Below are 27,567 nucleotides of genomic sequence, written 5' to 3'. Positions count from 1 at the left end.
ACTGTTAAGAGAATCTACTCTACCAAAGAGCAGTTGCTGTACTGCATCAAAAGAAGTTGAATGTCACAACACACACACACACACACACACACACAACATACAAGCACAAAGAATTAATAGAACAATACTAGCAAACATGCCTAAGAAAAATCACTCATTAGCATGCGGGGATAGTTGATGGCAAACCCTTTTCTTGCTTGTGTAGATTATTTTCGAAGAAATAGATGAATATTCTTTGGCTTCAGATCCTATAACCATCCAATAATATTAGAGTATAGACACAGTCATTAACAACAAACAGTTCTTAACTTTCACAACTATGTGCATCAGGCCGAATTTTATAATTCTTATCCTGTCAAAATTCCTACTGAGGACAATGAGAGTTTTGCAGAGTACAGCATTCTTCAGGTCTAAGCCCCATACCAAGATAATGTCAGTATTAAATTCATACTTCTTCTAGAAAATTGCATTATCATAGCCTCATGGATCCACTGGCCTAAATCCCTGCACAGGGGATCTTCTGCAGGATGTTGCAGGTTCAAATGCTACTACAGCCCATGGACTACACACCTTTGTGCAGCTGCACTGGGGACGGTCAGAGTGGCAGTTATAGTACTCAGGACTGTTCCGAGCTGCTGATTTGGTCGAAGTTTGGTAGAAGGGAGAGGAGAAATGTGGTGTGAGAAAGATGCTGTTGGTAGTTCTTGAGACAGGTTCATAAGTCCCTTCTACTGCTAGAGACATTACCCTTGATTCTTTCCTGCCTTCCTCCTTATGCATTCATTCCTGTGCAAAGTGAATATGACATGGTATCACTGAGCAATAACAGCATTTTATACCCACTTTGCATAGGTATAACTAACCACATAAGAAGAAAGACAGTGGGCCATCTGATCTACTAAACCAGCCTGAGATGGAAGGGCCGCAGAACTCCCCGTGAAGTGAGGCAACTTCTCAGACTCCTTTGTGGTGAAACAGTGTAAGCTCAAAATGTTCTATACATATCTCTTTTGACAATAAGTTACTTACTAAAGAGCAAACTATAAAGCATAATGAGCTAGATTCTGTTCTCCATCACACTGGAGTAAATCAGAACTCACTTCTCTGACTCATACTGGTGTGAATGAGTGTGCTCAGGATCAAATCCAGTGTGTACACACACTATTTACATACTTCAGGGTTTATACCCTTTAAGAACCTTTGTAAGATCAAGTTACTTGATGACATGATAATTGTAACTGGAAAAATATTATTTCTTCCTTATCTAGGATACTGCATTCGCACCTTGGTCCCACAGCTGCTGAGCACTCTGGGCTTGCGCCAACAAAGCTTTTAAGTTTGTGCTTATCCTTAAGCACAGGAGCAGTTCTGCTGCCTTTAAAATGTACAAGAAGTCTGATGGGAGAAAGGTAGTAAGTCCATTTGGATGTATATCTTCAGAGAAAAAAAACCCTAAAAGTCAACTGTTTTCTTTTTACAGATACATTCCTCAGTAGATTTCTACTCAATGGACAAATGCAGAGTCTGGTAGGGAAAAATTCAGACCCTCACATGAACCTAAAGACAATGGATGACATCGGGGCAGACTATTCATTTGCTTAAATATCTTGTTGGGTCAGGCCCAGAGTGCTCAGAACCTTGAGGAACTGAAACCTCCATAACACACAAAACACCCATTAACATCAAGGCTGTGTCTACAATGGCATCCCTTTCCGGAAAAGTAGGAATAAGAAATCCTCCGGAAAAGGGTTTATTTTCCGGAGAATCACGTCTAGACTGGCGCTTTTCTCTGGCTTATCCCCAAGCCGGAAAAAAGCGGCAGCCATGTAAATGCAAATGCCGCAGGGGATATTTAAATCCCCTGCGGATTTGCAATTGCGATGTGTCTCATTAGCATCCCTTTTCCGGAAAGGGATGCCAATGTAGACACAGCCAAAGAGTATGTAGCTCTTGGATTATATCTGCTTCTGTGTTTATACAGTGCCCAGTTCTGAGGGGGATATCTATGAGCAATTGTGATCTAAGTAACAAATCAGAATAGGAGTTTTTGATGCACAGGGATATTTGGGCCCCTTATTATTTCTCTGATTTATTACATGATGTTGCCTCCCTCAAGAAATAGGATACAAATTTAATAAAATTAATAGTAAAACAATGTATATTAAATATTATTACTTCCATTATTTATCAAATATGTTCCCAGTTTAACACCCTCCTACAAAGAACTCAGGCATTATGCCATTATTTCATCATAAATTACTCTAACATTTTCACCAATTTAAAAAAAGCATTATCAAAAATTATCCTCATAAAATCAGACTCAGTAAAAACAGAAAATTAGAGCAAGAACTTGGATTTCAAACAGAATAATGAGGACAGGGAAATATTCTAAATATAGGTTCTAAATTCATTAAAGCCATTTTTATTTACCATAGGCTGACAAGAAAGACATCAAAGAAGAGAGAAGGGCACAAAATCAGGTAGACTAAAGACCATGGAACCTAGATAAGCAACCATTTTCTGTACCGCTGACAATTTATACAAGTTTTACACACGTTTGGTGTATTACAAAAAACAGCAGTTACCTTAGTAACTACCTCATCACCAGAGCCGTATAGTCTCAAAGATACAAAGGTCTTTCATGAAGCAATGCAAACACCAGTATGTCATGTGCAGATTTATCTCATCACCTTTGAATGGAACTTTTATATTTCTTAGCTTCACTGAATTTTTATTTGCTGTCCAGAGGGAAAATAGGTTTTTTTGGGGGGAGGGAGAGGGTAGATGAATGTAAAGGTCTATAACCGCATTTGTTATTTCCATTGCATTGGCACTCAAAGGCCCTCTTCAGGATAAAGATCCTATTGTGCTAAGAATTCAAGCAAAAAAAAAAGCAGGTAAAATGAAAGACTTGCTGATTCTCATTGCTTGAAGCTCTATAATTAAATGGACACCATCAATCTGTGATGTAGTCAGTTTCAGAAAAAAGAATTCAAATTAGTTTCAGAGTCTACATCTGTCACTAAGGGTGCGACTACACAGAAGGACTTAGCTCAATTTACCTAGCTTATTTTGAGTTATGTCAATTGCGTAGCTTATTTTGAAATAGGGAGTGTGGACACAGCACTTATTTCGAAATAGAGAACTCTTCCTCTGACTTCCCTTACTTCTTGTACAATGAGGGTTACAGGTGTTGGAGTAAGAAGTCCTCCAGCTTGACAGTATTTTAACATTATTTGAAAATAACTTCCTGCTGTGTAGGCGCGGACTAAATTATTTTGAAATACCGCTAGTTATTTCAAAATAATGTTACTGTGTAGACTAACTCTCAGTCACTAATCAGTTTTTCCACGAGTTCTATCTTGTACACATTAATACTCAGAAAAAGAAAAAAATCCACCAAAACAGGAAACCCCATTTTAACTGATCACTTAACCAGTGAACAAAAATCAGCGGCTTAACCAACTTCTCATAAAGCATGAGCTGAATTGTGCTTGCCAAACTGTGCCTTGCTAGCTTAATTTTCAGTAGAGGAAGTTGTCCAATAAGGAATGTCTGTCGTACAAAGTTTTATTGAAATGTCTTATTCCAATTGTTTTCAGCAACTTATATTTCAGTAGAATTGGAAGGGGTACAGCAGCCAGCCAGTGGCAGTACTGAGTCTGGAGCTATAGGGGAAGCACCATCTTTTCACACAGATACCAGATTAGCCACAGATCCAGCTGCTGATCTCACAATATCCATATATTTAGAGGTCCATTCCTCTTATATTTGCTTCCCCCTTATATTTGCAAAACCCTTTTGCCTCACATTTCCCACAGCTTCAGAGCATTGGGAGTGTGATCATTTTGTTTGCCTTCCATGTGATTTTTTCATAGAAGAGGGATGAAAAATACAATTAACCTACATAAAATGAACAATCCACATATGTTCAAAGCAATATTCTCAAAACTGGTCTTTATCAACACATGCTAAATTCCTCTCTGCCAAACATTTTCTCCTCGGGGATACATACCAGTTTTGTTTATTAAACAAAACAGGGATGAGAATAGAACAGATCAAGTGACAAGTGAAGCAAGATCCTTTCACAAATAATAGTGTTCAAAAAGCACAACAGTAGAACAGAAGGGGAACAGATCAGTTGCAACAGAGATAAGGACTTTACTTATACAGTAAAAGACCTTTTGAGCAACTGAATACAGAAGCCTCTTGATGCAGTACAGTGTGTTCATTTATCCTCAGTACAAACAGATTAGTCTCACCAAAACAGCTTTGGGCTTTTATCCCAGTTCAGATCACAAGCAAACAATTGATTCTCCTCATTCTGTGTTTTCTCCTGAAATGCAATCTTGAGGCAACAAGTTGTCCTACATTTTCTTTTAAAAGAGAAGAGTAATAGGTATGAAGCATTATTAGGATGATGATTTAGCTGAAATAATCCGTTCTTGTAGTGGAACAGCTGCAGGCATGAGTGTTGGATATCACTCTCCTCATCAACTGTGCAGAGGAATCAGCTGAAAACAAGTTAGTGTGGGACAAGGATAAGAATTTCATATTCTCTCCCTTTCTGAGATGCCCACTAAATCTGTGTTATAATGGTGAATTTCTGTAGCCAAAACTGTGAGCACAGTTGGATCCTATCCTCCAGAGACAAAAAAAATCGTCTTTATTTGATGAATTAAGGAACAAGAATTCTAGTCCATCTTAATAGAAGGGATTTGTACAATTTAAAAAAATGTACAAGGATGTAAGGAGCCAATACAAAGTCTGGGATTTAAGTGGTGCTCAGGTCTTGTACCCATTCCCTAAAGGGGGCATTGAATGCAGACTCAGGGGCTATCTTTTTGCTCCTAATTTCTGTCCCAGCTGCTCTTTTTAGTTTTATCGTAACACTATTATTAGGACTACTAATACTTCTATAAGATGAAATTCAGGTTTTCTTTACTGCAGGTTGCAAACAGTGTAAAAGCTGAGATGGATGTTGCCCATGCTTATTTAATTAATGGTTCATTAAATTTTCAGACCAATGATAAACTTTTAATCCAAAAACAGATTTTTAAAAAAATTATGTTAACAACAAGGGAGGAATTTCAATGGCTATTCGCCAGAATGTGCAGGGATGCTGTCCCTAGCTTGTTTTCCAGGATCACTTGATTACCCTGTTCTGTTCATTCCCTTTGGGGCACCTAGCATTGGCCACTGTCAGAAGACAGGACACTGGGCTAGATAGACTTTTGGTTTGACCCAGTATGGCTGTTCTTAGTTGTTTATGTAATTTGGCCTTATGACTTATGTATCTAAAAATGGCATGGTCTTACCTATGTAGATATTAACATATGACTAATTTTGAACATCTCCACTGCGTGCTCCTATAAATATAAGTGTGTCCAGATGCCTCTCCTCACTGCCTGCAAGCACACCATCAGGTTAGCAGTAAGTGGTGAGATAAAAAGCTCTGGGCAGCGGTGACCCAGCCAGGATATCACCGACGGAGGCTGCCATTTTAAAAGTTCTCTCTTCACCATTGGATAGTAGCTGTAAAGGGCACTAGAATGTCTCGTGCGGCTCCTGGCTGCACAGTTCTAATCCAAACTGAACTGCAGTGAAATAAACAGGAATTTTGATTGATTAAAGGGCCACTGGTTGTAAATGCAATATATTAAACAACTTAATTTCCAAGTTTTAAAACCATCATGCTGGTATTTTAGTTCCTAGTCATCTGCTTGTTTAAAATGATTATAGTAATTTGAAATGCCATTTAGCTTGCTTTAGTAGATCACATTCTACTTCTAACATAAGTGACAAGGCACGTATGAAAGTAAGCCATTTGCAAAATGTCCACCTGAACTGAAAAGATATTCAGTAGCCAATTCCACTTTTTAACCCACAGTGCTTTTGCCTTATCGGTGTAATCCAACTCCCATTAAAATCAGTGGGAGCACAGCTAACCTTCCAGCAGGCAATATAAAAGCAAAACTTCTTTTAAAATTCTTGATTACCATATAAGCAAGTACGTACCCAAGCCTTCTGATTCAAATAGGCATGTGTCATCCACGCCCACATCTCTGCACCAGGATAAGAAATTTGCTGTGTTGTCTCGTGCAAAAAAAGACCCTGACGGAGCATTGGCTTTACATGGAATCTTCCGCACTGGCAGGGTCTAAAAAATGAAAACAAAAAATCCTCATGCTAGGTATACAATATTTGGAAGGGCAGTATTTGTATCTAGGGAACATGAAATTACATCATGCAGGTGCAGCATAGATATAGAATATTGGGCCCCTCTTGCTTGCTTCCTAAAGAATTACAGCCAAAGATAAATAAATAGTGCAATCTATGTGTCACAAAAGTGTTAGCCTGAAGTGTTAGTGTTAGGCAGAACTTTAAAAGTACCAAGTTTGGATCTGGATCAGTCCTAGAACTTTCCCCAAGTTTGGAAGGTTAGAATCCAGTGTTTTGGTTCAGTTAATAGAGTAAGAAATTGGCTGTTGAAAAGGAATCCAGATTTGGATCTGAACTTCATCAGACTTTGGGATGGCTTGCTTGGGATCCAGTTTCTGCCCATTTAAAAAGGCAACAAAACAGTTTTTGAAAATACTGTGTTCACATCGTTCATTAATAAGTAAAGGTGCGTCTATACAGCACCCAGAACTCGAAATAAGATACTCAATGTGCACTATGCAAATTGAGTATCTTATTTCGAATCTATTTCAAAATAGCTTATTTTGAAATTTGGTGCGTCTACATAGCACCAAATTTTGAAATAACATGTTATTTCAAGGCATCCCTTAACCCTTGTGGAACGAGGGTTACCGGGATGCTTAAACAGCATGCCTGTTATTTTGAAAAACATTTCAAAATTGTGTAGACACCTGGTAGCTATTTCGGGATACCTCTGGTATCCCAAAATAGCCATGCAGTGTCATGTACATTAAGAAACTCCTTAGGAACAGTGGTAATGATGCATGTGAGTTTTCAGGATCATAACATTCTTAATACTGGCAGTTATGCTCAGTCTACACTCTGATCAGCTGACTCACAAGCCCATTCATTGCAGCATACACTATCATCCAGTTCTTATAAAATCAAGGACTAGGATAGAGCCAGATTCTCATATCAGTTATACCACAGTAATTCTGACCAAATATAATTGATTCCAAGGGATTTACTACTGATTTAGCTAGGTATAACTGAGATCAGAATCTGATCTAAAAAGAATGCTCAGGACAGAAAAGCTGAGGAAGTGTTATATCTAGTTGCATTTGAAAGAGATACATACAAAACCTGTAACAATAATGTTAGTTTTTATGTACATCTCATTTTTATGGTATCAAAAACTGTAACTGCCATAGAAGAGAAGTGACCGTCATTACTCCATAACTTTTCAAAGTTGCCCCATCACTGAGAAATTCAGACCCCAACTTTATTTGTATTGTGCAGCTTTTCTATTAAGGTGATTTATGGATTATGCTTCTGCTCTGGAGCTGGTTGTTAGATCCAATAGCCATTAACTAAAAGAACTGAGAAAATGCAAAAGTTATATGCAGAAGTTTCCAATTCTAGGTCCAACAGTTACTATCAATGATCCAACTAATTCTTGGAAGTGTCACATTATAAAACACTGCAGAAAAAAAAAATCAAATCCCTTAGAAGACTTTCACTTGACGTCAGCTGCTTAGCAGCACTCTAATTACAGGATTTAGGAACAGCTGGCTTATGTGGGGCAGTCAGGGGAGGGGTATCAAATACTTATCTTATTGAAGTCAATTGCAAGGTTTCCATCCCCTCACCAAAACCAGGATTTGGCCCACTTTTTAGGATATAATTCTATGAAGAACTCTGAGATATAGTTTGTATAAAATGTTACACGGCAGTAATGTGTAACAAAGAGAACACACCCCACTGTTTGGTCTAATATGACTTCTTGTGCTGCCCAGTAGTACTAAGGTGCAATAAAGCTGAATGAAAACTGCTTTCTGGACTCCATCCTACAGTGTGTAGCCAGAGTGCTAAAAGTAGCTCAGTAGCCATGGCACTGAACCAGCCCCCAGTTGGACCAGAATAGGGAGAGACAGAGCCGTCTCAAAGGGGGAGCAGGGCCTGGGTAGAAGTGATAAACTACAGCAGCCTGAAGGGCCCCTCAAAAGTGTGGGGGCCAGAGTGGTCGCCCTGATTCCCTGTCTCTTAGGGAAGGCTGTTGGGAGAGGAAGGGTATAAAAGCCACATACATCCATGTTCCCACAAGTCACCTCCTGGGGGCCTGTGGCAAGCATACCTTATCTTGGTTCAAGAATTAGACACAATAATGTTGAGTTATACGGTTTTGAAAAAATAAATTATTCCTTTTATTAAGGACCAAAAGACAGTGTAGAACCATGTAACTGTCCAAACACCATTTGTTTCACTATTTTATTTTAACTAAGAAAGGCACTGGAATGAAGTATTAAGAAAAAAAATTCAGTGATGCTGATGACACTCAACTCTACATCTGATTCCGAACTTGATGGGGCCACTGCTACTAGTAAAATGGCAAAATGCCGACAGGAAATTTGCTCTTGGATGGAAAGCAGCTGGCTCAAACTAAACCCAGGCAAGGCTAAGTGATACAGGTCAGAAAGGGAAAACACTTTGAAGATCTGGCCAAAACTCTGTCTCCACCTTCCATCTAAGCCACATAGCCGTATTCATCAAAGTGGTGTGAAGCCTTAGGGTCTTGTTTGGCTCCTCACGAAACTTGGATGATCAGGTAGCATCAGTTTTCTAAAATACTTCCTTTCACCTCCAGCTTGCCAGGAAATTTCATCCCTTCCTCCCAGATGAGGACCTGGCTACGATGAACCATGCATTTGTCAACTCAGGGCTAGATTACTGCAATTTGCTTTTTCTGAAGCTGAACATTAGGAGGATGCACAGGCTGCAGCTGGTACAGAATGAGGTTACCCACCTACTCTATGGCTCAGACCCCTATGAACAAATAAGGCCCATAGTGAAGTCCCTCTTCTCATTCCCAGTCAGCGTCCAATCCCAGTTTAAGATCATGATCCTATTTCCCAAAACAATTACCGTATCAAAGCCAAAGCACATCACAGCTTGAATATTGATCTGTGAACCCTCAAACAGCTGTGCTCCTGTGGAATACTGTAGATCTCCAAGTCCAGGATGGGGCATGTGAAAGCTGAAGACAAATTATTCTTGATCAAGGAAGTTTAGCTCTTGAACAGTTTTCCACAGAAGATCGGGTAAATCTAGAATTTATCTTTACAAAATGTTGCAAAACCTTCCTGTTTGAGAAAGCATTTACTACCATAAAAATGCTCACAGCCTAAATAATGTTTTTATTCCCAAACTCCTCTAAGCCTTCTCAAAAAAAAAAAAACTACCTCAAGCAAAAGTCTGACCCCATAAAAAGAAAATTTGCAGAGAATCTATGAAGTCTGCTAGAGACTTTGCTAATGCTATTGATTTTACATGCAAGGATCTCAGATAATATGATGTATGGTAGTATAAAACTCTGAGATCAATAGACTTTTGCCAACTCCTAATTCTATTGCAAGTCTGTTGATATTTGTTTTTTTAAAGCTCCATCCTCAATAGCAAGATGATTATGTGAGAATCTCAACTTTATTTTTAACTAGGTTTCCAGTCCTTTTAAAGAAAATTTTTTAAAAAGTGAATCTCAGAGATTAACACCAGGAGGCAAATAAAAAGAACTCAAAAAAATTGTTTTTAAATCTTTTCATTATTAAGCAAATTTCATTATTTGGGGAACCTGTCTCATGATTTTTGTAGACATGGGGTTGGCAGTACCAAGGATGTGACATTTTAGGTCTTATGTTACAGGGTGAGAGTCAGAGAAAATATGGAGGGTGGAAAAATACTCCAGAATATAAGTAGGAGTTTGCTGACCACTATTTGAAATACCATCCCGTCCCTCTGTCCCTCTTCCCCTCACCACCGATGTTTTTTCCTTCCATTCTGTTTTAGGTTCTCTGAGAAGTGCTGAGCTGAAGTCAAAAGAAGTTCCTCTTAATAGGATTGGGCTTTAACAATTAGCATGGATCAGATTACTATAGTAATACCTTCTTCATATCAGAACACTCTCGAAGAGGGACTGACTGCTTCACATGTTCATTTGAGTTCTTTATCACGACTATCACCATTCTTGGTGATGTAATGAAGCATTCATCCATTTTAACTCATTCCTTTCACAGGTGAACTTCCGGTGATTGAGAATTTCATTGGAATAAAAATCAAAGTATGGAGCTTTCAGAGGAAGAGCAACAATCAAAAAGAAAGCTAATGAAAAAAACCAATGGCAGTTTTGTCAGAATAAGGATTCAGGGCCAGGTTCTGTTCTGCTGAAAGCTATCAAAATAGAGAGAAATCTTGATTTTTATGGAACTGAGACCATGATGCTGAGGGTTCTCATAATGAGTACAAATTATACCACTATTTCATCAATATGATTTCCTTCAGACACACACTGGCCCCAAATCTGACCTCATACTTCCACAAATCAGGAGTAACTAATGGAATCAGCAAAGCTAAAATAGTGCAAGACCAATGTAATGAGTTCAGAAATTGGCCCAATGGCTTATAATATTTTTTTACAATAAGGAAACATTTGACTTACACATTGTTAGTTGTAGGTTTCTAGCCCTTTTAAAGAAACGATTTAAAAAGTGATAAAAAATAAATACCAAGAAGCAAATAAAAAAAGAACTCAACATCATTAAAAATATAATTTCATTATTAAGCCAATATATGGATGAACTCAAAGGTGTGCTGTTTTGCACTATTATTTGTTAATTTGACTCACTAGAATATATATATGCCAAAAAACCCACTCAGATGCTATTTACACATAGTTAGTTGATGTAATTGAAGCCAATGAAGAAGTCATTTACATCACTTGAGCATTTGTACCACACTGTCTTTAGAGATATGTGGACAATCATTTTACTCAGTTAGCTGTGACATTAAGAAGATCAAATGAATTCACCTCCCAAAATCTGGGTACCTTGCCCTTTTTAATTGTTAGGTTTGTAATAATTTCATGCAAGGCTAATTTAAAAGAGCCAAACCTTGACTGACTCCCACAACCCTTGATAGGTAATTCTGAGAGTCTCAGGCACAAAACATCCCCCTTTTGCACACCTGGGATAGCAGCCCATCAGCACTGAAATACCTGTGCTAACAGCCCCCTCACGGCATGTCCACCCTATGAGGTAAGGTTGAATTTAACATGGTTGATTTCTTACTACCAGATTTTACAAAGTCAAAGCTCCGTGTCCTCACTGCAGGCAAGAATCGAATGTAGTCGGAAGTAGAGCATCCCCATTAGGGAGCCTACCATCAACTCAGAGCGAGGCACCATGGCAGCTTTGCATTCTGGTCTATGCTCATGGTGCCCACTGTAACCAAAACTCTGCAGCGGATGGTTGGAAGGGCTCATATCACCAGGGTTCCATACAGCACTTGTTTAGTCCCTCCATCCTTGTGTGAGATAAAGGGGAGGCAGTGTGCTTGCACCTTGTGGAGCCCTGGTCGCCCACTCAGATGCCATAGCAGTGTGAGCACAGAGCCTGCTTTGCAGCAATCCATTGTAATGGTGATGTGCCCTGGTTTGTCTAATGGCGCACTACTTGGAGAGCATATTCATGTCTCTCCTCCAGGAAGAGGACGAGGACAAAGCTTGGTGTAGCCTGGAAGCCCTGCTCATGCAAGGCCTGATGCTGATACTAGCGCAGCTGCCAGTTAATCCTCTGGACACAGTGGAATGTAAATTCTGGTGCTAAGACAAACTCAGACTGGTAGGACCACAGTGTGATGCAGACATGCGATGATCAGCAGTGGCTGCAGAACTTCCAAATGCAGATGGCCACATTCCTGGAACTTTGCGAATGGCTTTCCCCTACCCCAAGGCACCAGAATACCCGAATGAGACCTGCTCTGACCGTGGAGAAGCGTGTGGCAATTGCCCCACAAAAGCATGCAATGCCAGACAGCTACAGTTGTCTGGCAAATCAGTTTGGAGTGGGGAAATATACAGCACACGGGGAAGAGTGTCCAGCTATACAAGTAACCAAGGAGATTCGTAACATCCTGCTATGAAGAGTTGTAACTCTGGGAAATGTGGACACGATAGTGGAGGGCTTTGCTGCCATGGGTTTCTGGAACAGAGGTGGGCCCATAGATGGAATACACATCTCCAGCTTGGCTTCTGACCACCTTGCCACTGAGTATATCAACTATGAGGGGTACTTCTCCAAGGTGCTGCAGGCACTGGTGGACCACAAGGACCATTTAACTGTGGGATGATCGGTAAAGGTGCATGAGGACTGCATCTTTTGGAACTCCTGCCTCTTCCAAAAGATGCGCAGTGACACCTTTTTTCCAATACAGAAAAATTAGAGTTGCAGAGGTGGAAATGCCCATGGTGGAGGGTAAGGGGAGGGGAGAGAACGTGTGTCTGGCATACATGGCTTCCCAGGGAGAGTGCTAATAGATTCCCCTCCTCCTTCCCCCAGGTTATCATGCGAGATATCAATCTTCTCCGAATTACAGAGTGATCGGGAGCAGATGTTGACTGAATATGGCCAGTCACCTGGGCCTAATGCTGCATTGCTTTGTGGTTCAATGATGCCAGACCACTTACTGATGTCCTGGCGAGGGAAGGTGCCCTACTGGGGAGGAAAGATTAAGGCTGGCCTCCCCAAAAACCTTGTGAGAAGGATTAAAGAGCTCCTATCTGAGGGTATGTCTACACTACCACCCTAGTTCGAACTAGGGTGGTAATGTAGTCAACCGGAGTTGCAAATGAAGCCCAGGATTTGAATTTCCCGGGCTTCATTTGCATGTTGCCGGGCGCCGCCATTTTTAAATGTCTGCTAGTTTGGACTCCGTGCCCGCGGCTACACGCGGCACGAACTAGGTAGTTTGGACTAGGCTTCCTATTCCGAACTACCTGTACTCCACGACAAAATGTCTTTCACAGCTTTCACATGGAGTAGTGTGGCTCTGCATTGACACCAATAGAATCTGACTCTTCATGTTCTATGTTTCCTAGTTTAAGTAGATGGCAAAGCCTAGATAAAAATATGCAATTGAGTAAGGCAATTCAGAATAGACTGTTAATGTGTCAAACCCATATTGGGTTAGTATCAGTACATAATAGTTATGTAACGTGCTACCCATACATTAAATATATTCACCGTCACAGTTGAGGTCACCCCCTTAACTATATCAGTCAAACTAGATTCACTATGAAACAGATATTTTCATGAAGCTAGCAAATTCTCTTTTATAATGATTAAGACTTCTAGATTACACAATTTATATGAAGATCTACTGAAGGCAAATCACAAGTCTAGGTTCCTGAACCATTAAGTTTGACTGACTGCTGTATCCAGTCTAACCAACAGACATCTTGCCAATGTCACTGACAAGTGACCCGAACAAGTATGAAACAAGTATGAAATCAGAAGTGACAAGCAATGGGAATGGCATGTAAATATTGAGTGTGTGTGTGTGTTGTTTTGTGTTATAAATAATTCATGGCCACACTTCTATTTACTCAGATGACAGAATTTATCAGTACCAATGATATCACCGTAAAAAATGCTTATAATAAGAATACAGAATAGCAAAGTACCATAGCCTAAGTTACCTTATGTGCCAAAGAACTGTATCACACATTGCATATATATCACACTATATTCTACGCCATTGCCCACAGATTTAAAGCCAATCCTACTCCCAACCCAACAGCAAAATGCCCTTTCATTTCAATTACTGGAGGACTGGGCCAATTCTGAAGAATCATAAGGGAATACCAATATTTTCTAAACACCTGATACAATTCCCTACCTCCTTTTAAAATATGCTTTTTTCCACTGTTTCCAAATCTATTACTGTAAGTCCCAACTCTAAAACACATGAAAGTTCTTATTAAAGACAGGTTTTATGCTCAAATATTCTTTACTGATTTGTTTAAATGGCTTGAATGTCTCAAAAGCGTTTTGTAACAGATCATTCAGAAATAATTAGGTTTCCATATGGCAAGAGTGACTTTTGTTGACATAGTATAGTATATCTACTGTTACTTTGAAATAGCAATGCCCACAATTATGCCTATCAAATATCATGCAAACAGTTCCCCAGTTACACTCTTTTTACAATCTTGTCTTGTTGATGTGCATACATGTGGTTTAATGCAGGATGTGAAAGTGTGAGTGAAACAGATGATGTAATCCTGGAAAAATGCTGTTAGGTTCACTTCTGTACCCAGGAGGGACTCTGTTTCACTGTGCTGTGAAATCACATGGAAAAAGAAATGTATTTGTATACTTTTTTCCAAAAATGAGGGTCCATAAATAAATATTTTTTTTTATAAAAAAGCCTATTTTCTTTAAACAGACCCAAAGCAGGTTTGAAGGTTTCTGAGAATGGGTACATTCCTTTTATTCTCTCCCCCATTTTTGTCACAAAGTTCAGGGAATAAATTAGCCATTTTTAATGCTGAAGAAGGGGGTTATGGCTGGCTCTGACAGGAAATGTTCTGTTATGTTCCAAATTGCCTAAAATATATAAAAAGTGGAGAGAGAGATATTGTTGAATACTGCAATATCTAACCATAGATGTGTACATCTATGAGATTTATTTAGATAATAAGGGATACAAATTGGCACTCCAAGAAAATAACTAAGAAAAAAAACTCATTCCAAACCATTTTAGTGTCTATGCTTCCTATCCTCTTTCATTCTACCACTATATTTGGAACAGGCTCTCATTTCGTATCCTGAAATTACCATCTTGATCCTTGTCAAACCCTTCTTAAAATAGAGTTTATATCCTAAGCCTATGTCTACACTTCTACAGAAAATTGACTTAAAGAATGCAACTCCAGCTATGTAAATAATGTAGCTGGAGTCAATGTGCTTTAGGTCGAATTACTAAGGTGTCTACACTGTGGGGGGGTCAATGGGAGAAACTCTCTCATCATCTTACCTACCTCTTCCCATTGGGGGTAGAGTACTAAAGTTGACTGCAGAGCGACCTGCATTTGGTTTGGTGGGTCTTCACTAGACCCACTAAATTGACTGCTGGTGGATCAATCTCAGAGAGTCATTCCCTGCTGAAGTGTAGATGTAGCCTAATATTTAGTTTGAATTAGCTTATTAGGGCAGGAAGCTCAAAAAAGGAGTCCTGCCATTGACTCAGTGTGGCCAGGAATTCTTCTCTTATCTTTCACGAAGTCGTGAAGTGTGAAATACACTTAGGGCTCAATTTTGCAAACACTTACTACAGTAAAACTCCAATTGTCTGGCATCCAGTGGTCCGGCACTCCTGATAGTCCGGCACTAACTGGAACCCGGAAGTGCTCTGGCCAGCCGGACAATTGGAGCTGCTCTGCCCCTGGCTTCCCCAAGTCCACCTCTGGTCAGTTTCAGCAGTGGTGGACTTGGGGAAGCCCTGGGGCAGAGCACCCCAGCTGCTCTGCCCCTGGCTTCCCCAAGTCCGCTGCTGCTGAAACTGACCAGCAGCTGAGTTGGGGAAGCCGGGGGCAGAGCAGCTGGGGTGCTGCTGGGTTGGTCTCGCAGCGCCGCCCTCTCCCAAACTGCACAGTTCCCCACCAACAACGACTCCCACCCCCACCCCAGATCCCTCATAGCCCCCCTTCTGGTACTCCGTCATATCTGATAATCCAGAACCCCCTGGGTCCTAAAGGTGCCGGATTATCGGAAGTTTGCTGTACTGTCATACTATAATGAATCTTGTCTCATAAGCAGTATGCCTAGCAATGTGTGCAGGATAGGCCCCATATCATGTTCCATATACAGGAAGGAATAATAAACACTAGTTAATACCAGGCGACATTTATGCAGTTGCTACACTCCCATTTCCAGTGATCCTCCTAAAACAACTTAGTCCCCATCCACAGCTCAAAATTTTTTGCCCCCGCGTGTATTCCACTTGAGGGCTGGAAAAAATGGTTCCAGCTACTGTATAGTGCCTGAGGTACTGACCCTGAATTTGGCAAGCATAGGTGAGTATGAATTAAGCACTGTCTAAATGATCAGAAAACATTCAGAGGGGTAAACAATAGGGATGTAAAATACTGTTTAATTGGTTAACCAATTAAAGGAGAGAGCAGGTGGAGAGTGCCACTCCAGCCCTGCTGGAGCAACCCTCAGCCCACCACTGGGTTGGAGTAGTCCCCTCCCCGCGCCGCAGGCAGGGGCTGCTCCAGCCCAGACAGAGCAGCCCCTGCCTGCGGAGCGTTCGGGCCTGCCACAGACAGAGGCTTTTCTGGCCATGATGCCAGAGCAGCCCCTGCCTGCAGTAGGTCAGGGGCTGCTATGGTGTCCTGACCAGAGAGAACACCCCTTGTCTGTGGCAGGCCCCCTGTGGGGCTGGAGCAGCCTGCACCAGTTAACCAGTTAAATGTTCACTTCCCCCAGGAAACAATCACCTGTATCAAGCTATGCTCAGGTTCTTTTTTATTCAAGAGACACTCAACAGCGCCACCCCACAAGAAACTATTAACTTTGATCAAAAAAATAAATAGTTAAATGTTCCCATTATGACATCTCACTTCACAAAAAGTGAAAGCCTAAATAAAACAGAAAGGCAAAAGATGGGGCAGCTGCAGATGAAGACCAAGGGCCACTAAGGAAATCTTAAAAATGTAAGGCTGAAAAGGACTATAACAAGTCACTTAGGGTATGTCTACACTACCCCGCTAATTCAAATCCCGGGCTTCATTTGCAAGTGCGGTATGCCTACATTACCCTCCTAGTTCGAACTAGGAGGGTAGTGTAGACATACCCTTAGGCTATGTCTAGACTATTTTTGAAAGAGGATATGTAAATTCCACGGGAATCTTTCGAAAGTAGTCTGGAGGTGGGTTTTTTTTTCCCGGAAAAAATCCTCTTTTTTGAAAAAAAAAACACCTCTTTCTTCCTTAAAAAAGAGGTTTATATGAATTTTTCAAAAAAGGGGTTTTCTCCTTGAAAAAAAACCACATCCAGACTACTTTCACTTTCGAAAGATCCTCTTTTAAAAGTGAGATCGGAAGATCTTTTGAACAAAAAAACAGTTTAGATTTACCCTTAGTCTAGACCCACCATGTTGAGGCAGGAACAAGTTAATCTACCTAGACTACCTGTGACGGGGCGAACAGGCCCTGCACTGAAGGGCTGGGAGTAGCCCAGGCCCCACTGGCGGAAAGAGCCCCGCCCCTCCAGCCCTGTGGGCATGCTCCCAGCAGAGCCAGCATATAAAGGCAGAGGGAGCCCGGCAGGAGCGGAGGCAGCTGGAGGGTAGAAGGGCCCAGGCTGCAACCCCGGTGTTCCTGCAGCAGCTGAGGCCAGAGCGAGGGCCAGCATCGGACTCCAGGAGTGAAGCCGGCAGCCAACCCCACCTGAGGGACCGGACCACCTACGCCGCCAGCCCCAGCCCTGGCAAGGGCCGCCGCCGAGGCAGACAGACTATAGGGTGGCAGGAAGCAGCCCAGGGCAAGGGATTGCCGTCCCAGCTTGCTGTGTATTGGCTGGATTCCCCACCGAGCAGGCAGGAGCAAGAGTCCCTGCCTAAGGGGCCCTGGGCTGGGACCCGGTGGAAAGGGAGGGCCCGGGTCCCCCTAGCACCCTTTTCTGCACCCTGGCCAATCACCCCGGCCGGGAGAGGTTTCTCCCAGAGCTAGGCCTCAAGTACCGTATATGCCCTGGTAGAGGGACCTAGGCTTTGTATTGGGACCGCTAGTGCTGTATATGCCCTGATAGAGGGGCCTGGACTTGGGTCATGGGACCTTAGAAGGGGGGGGACACGCCACACCAGGGGCAGACCCTCCGACACTACCCCTGACAGGTGTTTATCTGATCTGTTCTTAAAAAGCTTCCAGTTATGGAGATTCCACAATCTCCAATAGCAATCTATTCCAGTAGTTAAGTGCCTTTATGATTTAAAAAGTTTTTTCTTAATATCTAACCTACATTTTCCTTGTTAAATATATAAGAAGCCTTCTTCTTGTCCTATCTATAATGGGTTTAGAGAATAAATTACACCATCTTCTTTGTAAAAGCCATTCTCTTTTTTTCCTCATATGCCCAGTTTTTAAAAACCTTTTATCACTTTTGCGGCTCTCTTGTGAACTCTCTCCATTTGTCTACATCTTTCTTAAAGTGTAGTACCCAAAACTGCACACAGCTCTTCACCTGAAGCCTCACCATTGCAGAGTAGAGCAGAACATATGGCACTCCTGCTAATACACCAAAGAATAATATTAGCCTTTTTTCACAGCTGCTGCTTCACATTGCTGGCTCCTGTTCAATTTGTGATCCACTGTGACCTCCAGATCCTTTTCTGCGGTACAGCCACCTAGCCATTTATTCCCTGTTATGTAGCTGTGAGTTTGGGTTTTTTTCCATCCTAAATGTAGCACCCTGCTTTTCTCTTGATTGAATTCCATCGTGTTGACTTCAGGCCATTACTCCAATTTGTCAACGTGTTTATGGATTTTAATCTTGTTCTCCAAAGTGCTAGAAATCCCTCTTTTATTGGTGAGCCACTGGGGAGGAACTGGCTAATAGGAAGTAGCATAGGTGAATGTCTGTGGAGCCCAGGAGTACGGGATAAGAAACAGAGAATCACAGTGCCGCATAAGAAATCAGAATTATCACATAGATATCTGTGTGGACTTTCAGTTGGACCAGAAGGGGGGCAGAGTCCTCTGGCCAGGTCACGGAAAATATAGATCAACATAGAGCTAAAGAAATGGTCAAAAGAAGATGCAAAAGACAAAGCTCCCTGCGACATAATGCCCTTACTCCACAGAACACTACAGTTGGTATGTATACTTTACAACTAACAACTCCCAATGAAATCATCATGTTGGAAGGCAAAGTAGTACAAGAGGTGAGTCAGTTTACATACCTTGGCAGTAATGTACAAATCAGCAGGGATATCCAGGAGGAAATAATGTAATGAACTGGCAAAGTGGCAGCTACATTCACCAGTTGAGACAAAATTTGATCATTGAAAATCTACAATGTAAAGACTTAACCTGTGAATCTTCACCTTTAATGTTATTTTTGCCTTAATATATGCATGTGAAAACTGGAAAACCATCAAAAGTACAGACCAGTGTCTAAATGCCTTTGAAAGCAACTGACTCAGGAAAATACTAGGTGTTAGACTGAATGAATTTATAAAGACTATCGAGAGTCATTCAATAGTTCAAAAACCCTGTTTTATAAAGTTATGTGGAAAGGAAGGAGGAAATATTTGGGCCATATATGATGAATGAAGTCAGAGTGTCTGTCAAAGTAGGTGTGCTATTGGGCAGTTGGAGAAATGGCCAATCAAAAGAATCCTTCTGTCTAACAGGACTTAGAGAAGGGAAACTTTTGGGACTAATGTTGTAATATATGGACCAGGAAAAAAGATTTCCAATGCTTGGTTCATGCTCTTTGCAATGCTGTACAGTGCAAGAAGCTAACTGCAGAATCAGGAGGACAACAATTGTGTATCCCTGATTCATACTTTCAAGGATTTATTTCTTCCACAGTCACAAAGTTAGATAACAATTGTGTCATTCTCCACCCTGCCCCCCTTCTCCTCATAGTTTGAATTCCAGACCAAAACCACTACCATTTGCCACTGCACATTCATTCTGTCAGTGCCTCATTCTGAGAGAGAAATGCACACTCTCTTCTAGCTACATCCACAAGAGTTTAATGAAAATTGTGCAATACTGTAGTTTTCTTAACCCACTGTATTGCAAACAGAAAATATATCTGGCACATGGACACTTGATGCAGTAATGTAAGAAACCTGATTCTTATTCCCAGCATTTTCACAGATAACTTTATGTTCTTTTCCTGTAACTTTCTTCCCAATCCTTGGTATAGATTTGAGGTCTTGTTAAAAATGATATTCATGAAACGCACAGAATTATTAATATCAATTAGTGAGACTTGAACTTATGACTCCCACTTGAGCTTATTATCCCTTCATGATAATTTGGTGAGGGAAAGCTGGAGGATCAATTTTGTCCATATTCCACTGAGAGGCTAAGCTTTGCGTTATCAGCTTCAGAATGATGCATGGTGCTGGGCAGGGCCTGTGAGCATATGCAGGGAACTTGGAACATTCAGCAAACAAAGGAACAATTGTTGAATGAGTTTTATTGGTATGCACAAGTGCTGATTCATAATCTGTGGAAAATCATCTAAATCTAAGAAGATTTTCACAGGGATGGTAAAAGACACTTCCATGCTTGCATGGTCAACCCTGGCAAATCTAAAGGATGGAAGCGCTAGGTTTTCTTAAAACTGAAAATTAGAAAAAATTTTAACAAAACTTCCTGTTTTTCATTAGCCTCATTCTCAAAAAATGGTAGAGCCATTCCTTCCCTGCCCCCATCATTCCAAACCGCCCCCCCCCCCCCAAATCAAGCCTCCAAGCATGGAAAATTTCTGTAAAAGACAGGAATAGCTTCAATGATGCAGTCTTCCCTAGCAATCACAACTTGGCAGAGGTCTGCCCCCATGATAAGAATCACTAGGTTGGAGTTGGTAGAATCACAAGGCCAGATCCCATTAACAAGAGTCAGGTTAGTGTCCGGCTATGGTTCCGAGTTCGAATCAAGAGGCAGGAATTAGGATGAGCATCAGGCTGGACTCAGATGAGAGCAAAGGCAACTCTGGGTTAGAATCAAGAGGCAAGAATTGGAGTTGAAATCAGGCTGGAATCAGATACAGGAGACCAAGCAAAGTCTGGCACTGCAGTAGACCAAAGTCTGTATGATTTCCCAAACAACTTTCTGGGCCAACCAGAGGGTGGCAGGGCACTGTCGCTCTGGGTCACAGTCCTATAGCAACTACCATCCACTGTCCTATACTTCCTATAGCAACTACCATCCTCAATCAAAGCACTGGCACCTTATAGATTATGTCTTCATCCGCTCTCAGGATTAGTGTGATGTCCTTCTCACATGTGCAATGACTAGCACTGATTACTGCTGGACCAATCACCAACTCATCCAATCCATGATGGCAATTAGGATTGTCACCAAATGGAGAACTCAGAAGAAACTGTCCAAAGAAAGATCAATGTACAAGGCTTGAAGGATCCCACCAGACGAAGTCACTTCCAGATAGCTCTCCAAAGGAAGCGTCTGACAGCACACCCTGAAGATATGGAAGAACCTGGTGTCAATTGAAAAATCCCATCATTGGAGCTTGTGGAAAAAACATTGGCTACCAGTCCAGGAAGTATCAGGACTGATTTGATTAGAATGATGTGGAAATTGAACGTCTGATTGAGGTAAAAAGAAAAGCCTTCAGGGCCTGGTAAAGCAACATCAACTGCACAATGATGAGAGAAGCTCATGCCAAGGCCAAGGCAGAAGTCCAACGCAAAACAAGGACTCTGAAAAATCAATGGTGGACCAAGAAAGCACGAGAGCTCCAGCAGCTCACAGATATCAAGGATACGAGTGGTTTCTTCAATGCCATTGTTTATGGACCGAGAAACAATGGAATTAATCCCCTGAGATCAAAGGATGGTACCCAACTCTTGAAAGACAATAAAGCTATTGCTTCTCGCTGGAGGGAGCACTTTTATGAGCTCCTGAACCACCCTTCCACCATGGTCCCAGAATCCGTTGGCCAAATCCCTCAGCAACTGCCTACAGAAGATCTTGCAGTACTTCATACCCTGAATGAGGTCCAACTTGCCATCAAAGCGATGAAGAGCAACAAGGAAACTGAGCTGGATGGAATCCCCACCGTAGTCTTCAAAGAAGGCGGGCAATAGCTCCACAAACACCTCCATTTCCTGATTCTCAAGATCTGGAATAGGGAGCAGATACTGCAAGAGTTCAGAGACACACTGATCGTCAGTCTCTTCATGAAGGGCAACAAATTGGACTGTGGAAACTATCATGGCATCTTTCCTCCTGAAAATGGCAGGGAAAATCTTAGCTTGAATCCTTGCCAATCAACTCTTGTCACACACAGAAGAAATTCTTCCAGAGTCCGTGTGGCTTCCGACCATTCCAAGGAACAGTGAACATGATCTTTACCACTTGGCAATTGCAAGTAAAATGTTGTGAACAAAATCAAGCTTTATGCATGAGTTTCATCAACCTGACCAAGGAGTTCGATTCAATCAATCAATCGTAGTGCCCAGTGGACCATCCTCTCAGAGATTGGTTGCCCCCAAAAATCTGTCAGCAACCTGAGGCTGCTTCATGACAACATGACTGCCACAGTGCTGAGTAACAACAGATCCTGAAGCAACCTCTTTGAGGTCAAAACAGGAGTCAAACAAGGCTATGTTATTGCCCAAGTGCTGTTCTGTATTTTCATCGCCATGATCCCACATCTCATTGATGGCAAGCTTCCAGATGGTGTGAAGACAGAAAAGCTTTCCATTCATTCTGTAGACAAACTCAGGAGACTGAAGGCCAAAAGCAAGACCTTCACAACTTCAATTGTGGAGCTCCAGTCCATGGATAACAATATGGTCACTGCTCTTTCCCCCATAGTTCTTCAGACCACATAAGCACCTTCAGTGAGGTGTATGAGAATCTCGGCCTTACACTGAACATCAAAAAGACCAAGGTGCTCCATCAACCCTTGCATACAAGACAATCTTATGTACCATATATTAAAGTAAATGGAGAACTGCTGAAAAACGTAGAGCATTTCCCATAGCTTGGAAGTCATCTCTCCACCAAAGACAACATTGACATGGAAATCCAGCATCGCCTGAGCTGCACAAGTCTGCTTTTATCCACCTGAGATGAAGGGTCTTTGAGAACTGGGACATCAATGCCAAGACAAAGCTCCTTGTGTATGGTGCAGTGGGTGTTCCAACATTGCTGTATGCATGTAAAACCTGGACAACATATAAGCATCACCTGAAGGCACTCGAACAACATCATCAACGCTGCCTCAGGAGAATCCTAAATATACCTTAGGAGGACAGGCGCATGAACACTAGTGTCCTGGAAGAGTTGAACATGACCGGCATTGAAGCTATCCTCATCTACCAACAACTTTGCTGCACTGGTTCAGATGTCTGATCAGTGACTCCCAAAACAGATTCTGTTTTCCGAGCTAAAGGAAGGACGGAAGAGCGTTGGGGGCCAGAGGAAGTGATTTAAGGATGTGTTGAAAGCAAACATGAAAAAGTATGGCATCAGCGTCGACACTTGGGAGAACCTTACCCAGGACTGACCCTAGTGGAGAGCGGTAATCTGTAAGGGGGTGGCACAATTTGAAAGGTACTGCAGCAATGAAGATGAGGAGAGGAGGAGAAGGAGAAAAGAGCGGCAAAAACTGCCCCCCATCCCTCCAATAGCCACCATCACCAGCTCCTTCTGCAATAAGACCTGCGGCTCCAGAATTGGGCAAGTCAGCCATCAATGGATCCACAAATAGGAGGGTGACAGGAAGATGTACTCTTTATCGAGTGACCACCGAGAAATTATCCTCTGTGCTCACTGAACATACAGTTCCTTATAATTTCAGCCTCAATAATCATAGGTATCAGCAACTAAAATAAGGCTTAAAAAGGAAAATGGTAGCAGCCTTATCATAGCTGTTGCTATCACTCAGTGAACAATGTGACACTGCTCCCAAAGCACTAGCATTTTGCACAGATTTACAGAACTGAAGGCAGATAACCTGCCACTGGCTGGCTGAACAACAGATTCCTAGGAGTAGCCATCATGACATGGTGTTTAGTGTCATATTAATATAAAGCCTCTTCTCCTCCTTCTCATTCCTTCTCTTTCCAGTTTTCTCTCAACTTCATGCCCTCTGATTCTTTCGAATGTGGTAGTGTCAGTGAAGAGGCATGTCCTTTCCTTTCTTGCAAATGCTTTACCTAGCATGAGCCAAATGTCAAAATTAGAGACTAAGATAGTGAGCAAGGAAAGACGGTCTCTCTTTCTTTAGACTGTTTTTCTTTTGCAATGCTTTATCTGCTTCTTCTCAGATTTCCAGCTGTTTAACAAAGATGCAGTTTTTATTTGACAGCAAAGTTACTCATATAGGATTTCATGCATCACTATACTGAAGACAGTTTAATTTGATTCTCCAAAGTCATTGTACATTTGTTTAAACAAAAGTTGCATCTTTGTCTTTTTGAGGAGTTTGAAGTGCAAGAGGGGGACTGGGATTAGGGCAGGAGGCTAGGGTTTGAGGGCTCCATCTGGGGGCATGGGCTTTGGGGTTGAGTTAGAGACAAGGGGTTTGGAATACAGGAGGGTGCTCTGAGCTGAGATCGAAGGGTGTGAAGAGGATCAGGGCTGGAACAGGGCAAGGGGGGAGCGCAGGGGTGCAGGCTCCAGGTGGCACTTATCTCAAGCATCTCTAGGAAACAGCACAATATCCTCCTCTAGCTCCCAAGCAGAGGCATGGCCACATGGATCTGCACACTGGCCTGTGCACATATGTTGCCCCTGCAGCTCCCATAGGCCGTGGTTTCCAGCTGGGAGCTGCAGAGCCAGCACTAGGGGTGTGGGCAGTAAAGGCCTCTGGCTGCCCTTATTCATAAGAGCCAGAAGAGGGGCATGCTGCTGCTTCTGGGAGTCGCATGGAGCCTGCCTTAACCTTGCTGCACCACCATCCAGACTTTTAACAACCCAGTCGGTGATGCTAACCGGAGCCACCCGAGTCCCTTCTCGACCAGGCTTTCCAGTCCAAAATCATACACCTGGTAACCTTATTTATAAAGTGTGTTGGGATCCTTCACTGGAAGGTGCTATATGATTGCAAAGCATCACTCTTCCAGAATAGCATCAGCTAGTGTAGTTGAACACACAACTCTACATCACCATATAGTCCTCAGCAGATAAACAATGCTTCCACAGAACTCAGTGGAGAGTTGCTTGTCTGTAGCCTGCAGAATCAGGCATTTAGTGCACTTGCTATAAACTTGGAAATAGTCCAGTTAGAGTGTCTGTAAGATTTTAATCAGCATCTTTGGGCATTTTTCATTAATGTCCCCATTTTAAAAAATCCCTAATATTTGCCATTCTGCTGGAGTTTTTATATGATCTCGCCTCCACCACTCAAGGATGGTGAATGTAATTATTTTGTTATAGTTACTACATAGGGACTCAATTTTTATTTTGCATGCTATAGGACTAGCTATTTTAATAAATTACTGTTTAATAAATTGAGAAAATATTTCTCCAAGTCTTGTCCCAATGTGACTTTTGATCAGTTTGTGTACTGATGTCACCCATTATAGCCTCATTATTAGATTTAGTTGTCTCCAATCTCCCTCACTATTGAATATTCAATGTCCTTTTCCTATCCAGATAGCCAGAATTATAAACTTGCTCATATCTGCCTTGGGATTCGGTAATCATACACATTCTACTGTATGGTCTTCTCCACTCCGAAATATTATCTCATTAAACTCTATGGAATCTTTTATGGGCATAGCTAGAACTCCCCAGTGTCTGTCTTAATCTGCCCTTCAGGTATTATTCTTAAACACAGATTTCTGTATCCCACCTCATTCCACCATTGAGATGCCTGATTCAGATATGGAAATACGTAATGCTTCTTCAACACTGCACATAACACTCATGACCACCAACACTGTCCTAATCCCTTAGCGACATAACAGCTTTGGCTTCTAAACATTTATTACTCATTGCTGATGACCACTGAGTTCAGTGACAAGTTTCAGAGGGGTAGCCATGTTGGTCTGTTTGAGTAAACACAACAAGGAGTCCTGTGGCACCATAAAGACTAACATTTATTTGGGCATAAATGGGCTAGAACCAACTTTGTCATATTCATGAAGTGGGTGCTGAAGTTTGGCAGCGATATACGCAAGGCAAATGCTAATATGGGAGTGTTACATTATTATGTGGGGGACCAGTGCTATCGAGGCTAATATCTTCTATGGGACCAACTTCTGGTGGAGAGACAAGCTTTGGAGGTTACTCAGAGCTCTTCCTTGGGTCAGAGCTCTCTGAAGCTTGAAAGCTTGTCTTTCTCGCCACCAGAAGTTGGTCCAATAGAAGATATTCTCTGACCCACCTTGTCTCACTAACATCCTAGGACCATGATGATTACAGCAGCACTGAATGCAACTGGCAGAGAGCAGGCAGAAAGCAAAATAAAAGCAGCAGACAGCGAGAGAAGTGTTGTGAACATGGCTCTAAGCGGGAACAGAAGCAGAATTCATTGGGGTACAGGACCCTATGGAAAGGCAGGTTGGATGGAAAGTACCTCCTGTTGTGTGTTTCTACTTTGTTCAGAGAAACAGGGCACAGTGCACATTTTAAAAATAAACAGGACTGTCAAAAAGATATCCAAGTCATCTCATGTAATCAGTTTCTTCTTCCAAAGGAAATGATCTAGTGAGGCCCTAAACCACTCAAGCCCTGGACCCATACAATAAACACATAAATTACAACTTCAGAATCTCAAACAGTAATGCAATAACTATTTTGAAATAAGCGTTATTCCTCATGGAAAGCAGCAGTTATTATTTTGAAATAACCAGCCCCTTATTTTGAAATAACGGGCTTGATAGTGTGGATGCTCCATTTGTTATTTTGAAATAAGTCCCTAATGTAGACCCGGGCTAACTGGCCCAAATCAAAGCCCAAGATGCAGACTCTCCCAACTGTGGGGAAAATTTTGGATTCAGACACATAATTCAGGCTTATATCTTTTAAAAAAAATGGAACTGAAGTTGAGCTAAGACACCCCTTCTGAGAGATCATAATAAAAACCCAAGAATGAGTACGTACAAACCTCTGGAGTCTAAAAAAATATATATGTCTATTGAATGTTTTATTTGCTTTTATTAGCCATACAACCATTATGACCTTAATGGAATTCAGTGACAATACAGCACAAATATACAGGCAGCTTTAAGCACTATGGGCAGAATATTAGGTCTGTATATTAAAATACTGATAACTATTAACACGTTTTATTTAAGCTTACTTTAAAATCTTACAAGTTGCTTAAATCATTTGTACCAAATGTGCGCTCAGTGCATACCACACATGCCTTGATGCTTTAAATTTGTTTGTACAGCTGTGAAATTCTCAAATTAACTATCTGTCAGGAAAAGTAAAATATTGCCTGGAGAGTTAGGAGATGAAATCTAAGCCAGTGGGAGAAAATTACAAAATGGCATCCTGCAATATGAATCACTTTTATGGAATTGCACTTGTAATAAGAAGTTTCTGGGCAGCAAGTCATTAACTGCAACATGGATAGTTTCAGACATTTACTACTGTACAACTCTCTGGAATTTATTAATATCACTATCTCCGTATTTGCCAACCTCCTAAACCTGCAGGATTATGACTCATTTGATATTGCAAACAGCACCTATTATGCTTCTGAAATTAAAAAACAAAAACAAAAAAAACCAGCCCCTCTTTTGCAAAACATATTCTACACTCATTGTGCTCCAGGGTCTCCAGCAGTCTATGTTCAGGCAAAGTTCTCATTAATGCCAGCACTGATTCAGCAGTGTAAGATCAGACCCCTAATCAATATGAATCATGAA

At 41.6% G+C, this 27,567-nt stretch overlaps 1 protein-coding gene across 5 annotated transcripts in view; it reads right to left on the bottom strand.

The window, feature by feature from the left end:
* Nucleotides 1-27,567, bottom strand: part of GAS2 (growth arrest specific 2) — a 167,217-nt gene that overhangs the window by 76,058 nt on the left and 63,592 nt on the right. For all 5 annotated transcript variants that reach the window (XM_006111497.3, XM_006111496.4, XM_075927752.1 and 2 more), the window contains one exon: nucleotides 6,019-6,160. In XM_006111497.3, coding sequence (XP_006111559.1) covers nucleotides 6,019-6,160 — 142 coding nt within the window. The remainder of the gene's footprint in view (nucleotides 1-6,018; nucleotides 6,161-27,567) is intronic.

Source organism: Pelodiscus sinensis, chromosome 4 (genome assembly GCF_049634645.1).
Source record: "Pelodiscus sinensis isolate JC-2024 chromosome 4, ASM4963464v1, whole genome shotgun sequence".
NCBI lineage: Eukaryota > Metazoa > Chordata > Testudines > Trionychidae > Pelodiscus > Pelodiscus sinensis.
This window is presented reverse-complemented; position numbering and strand designations above follow the sequence as displayed.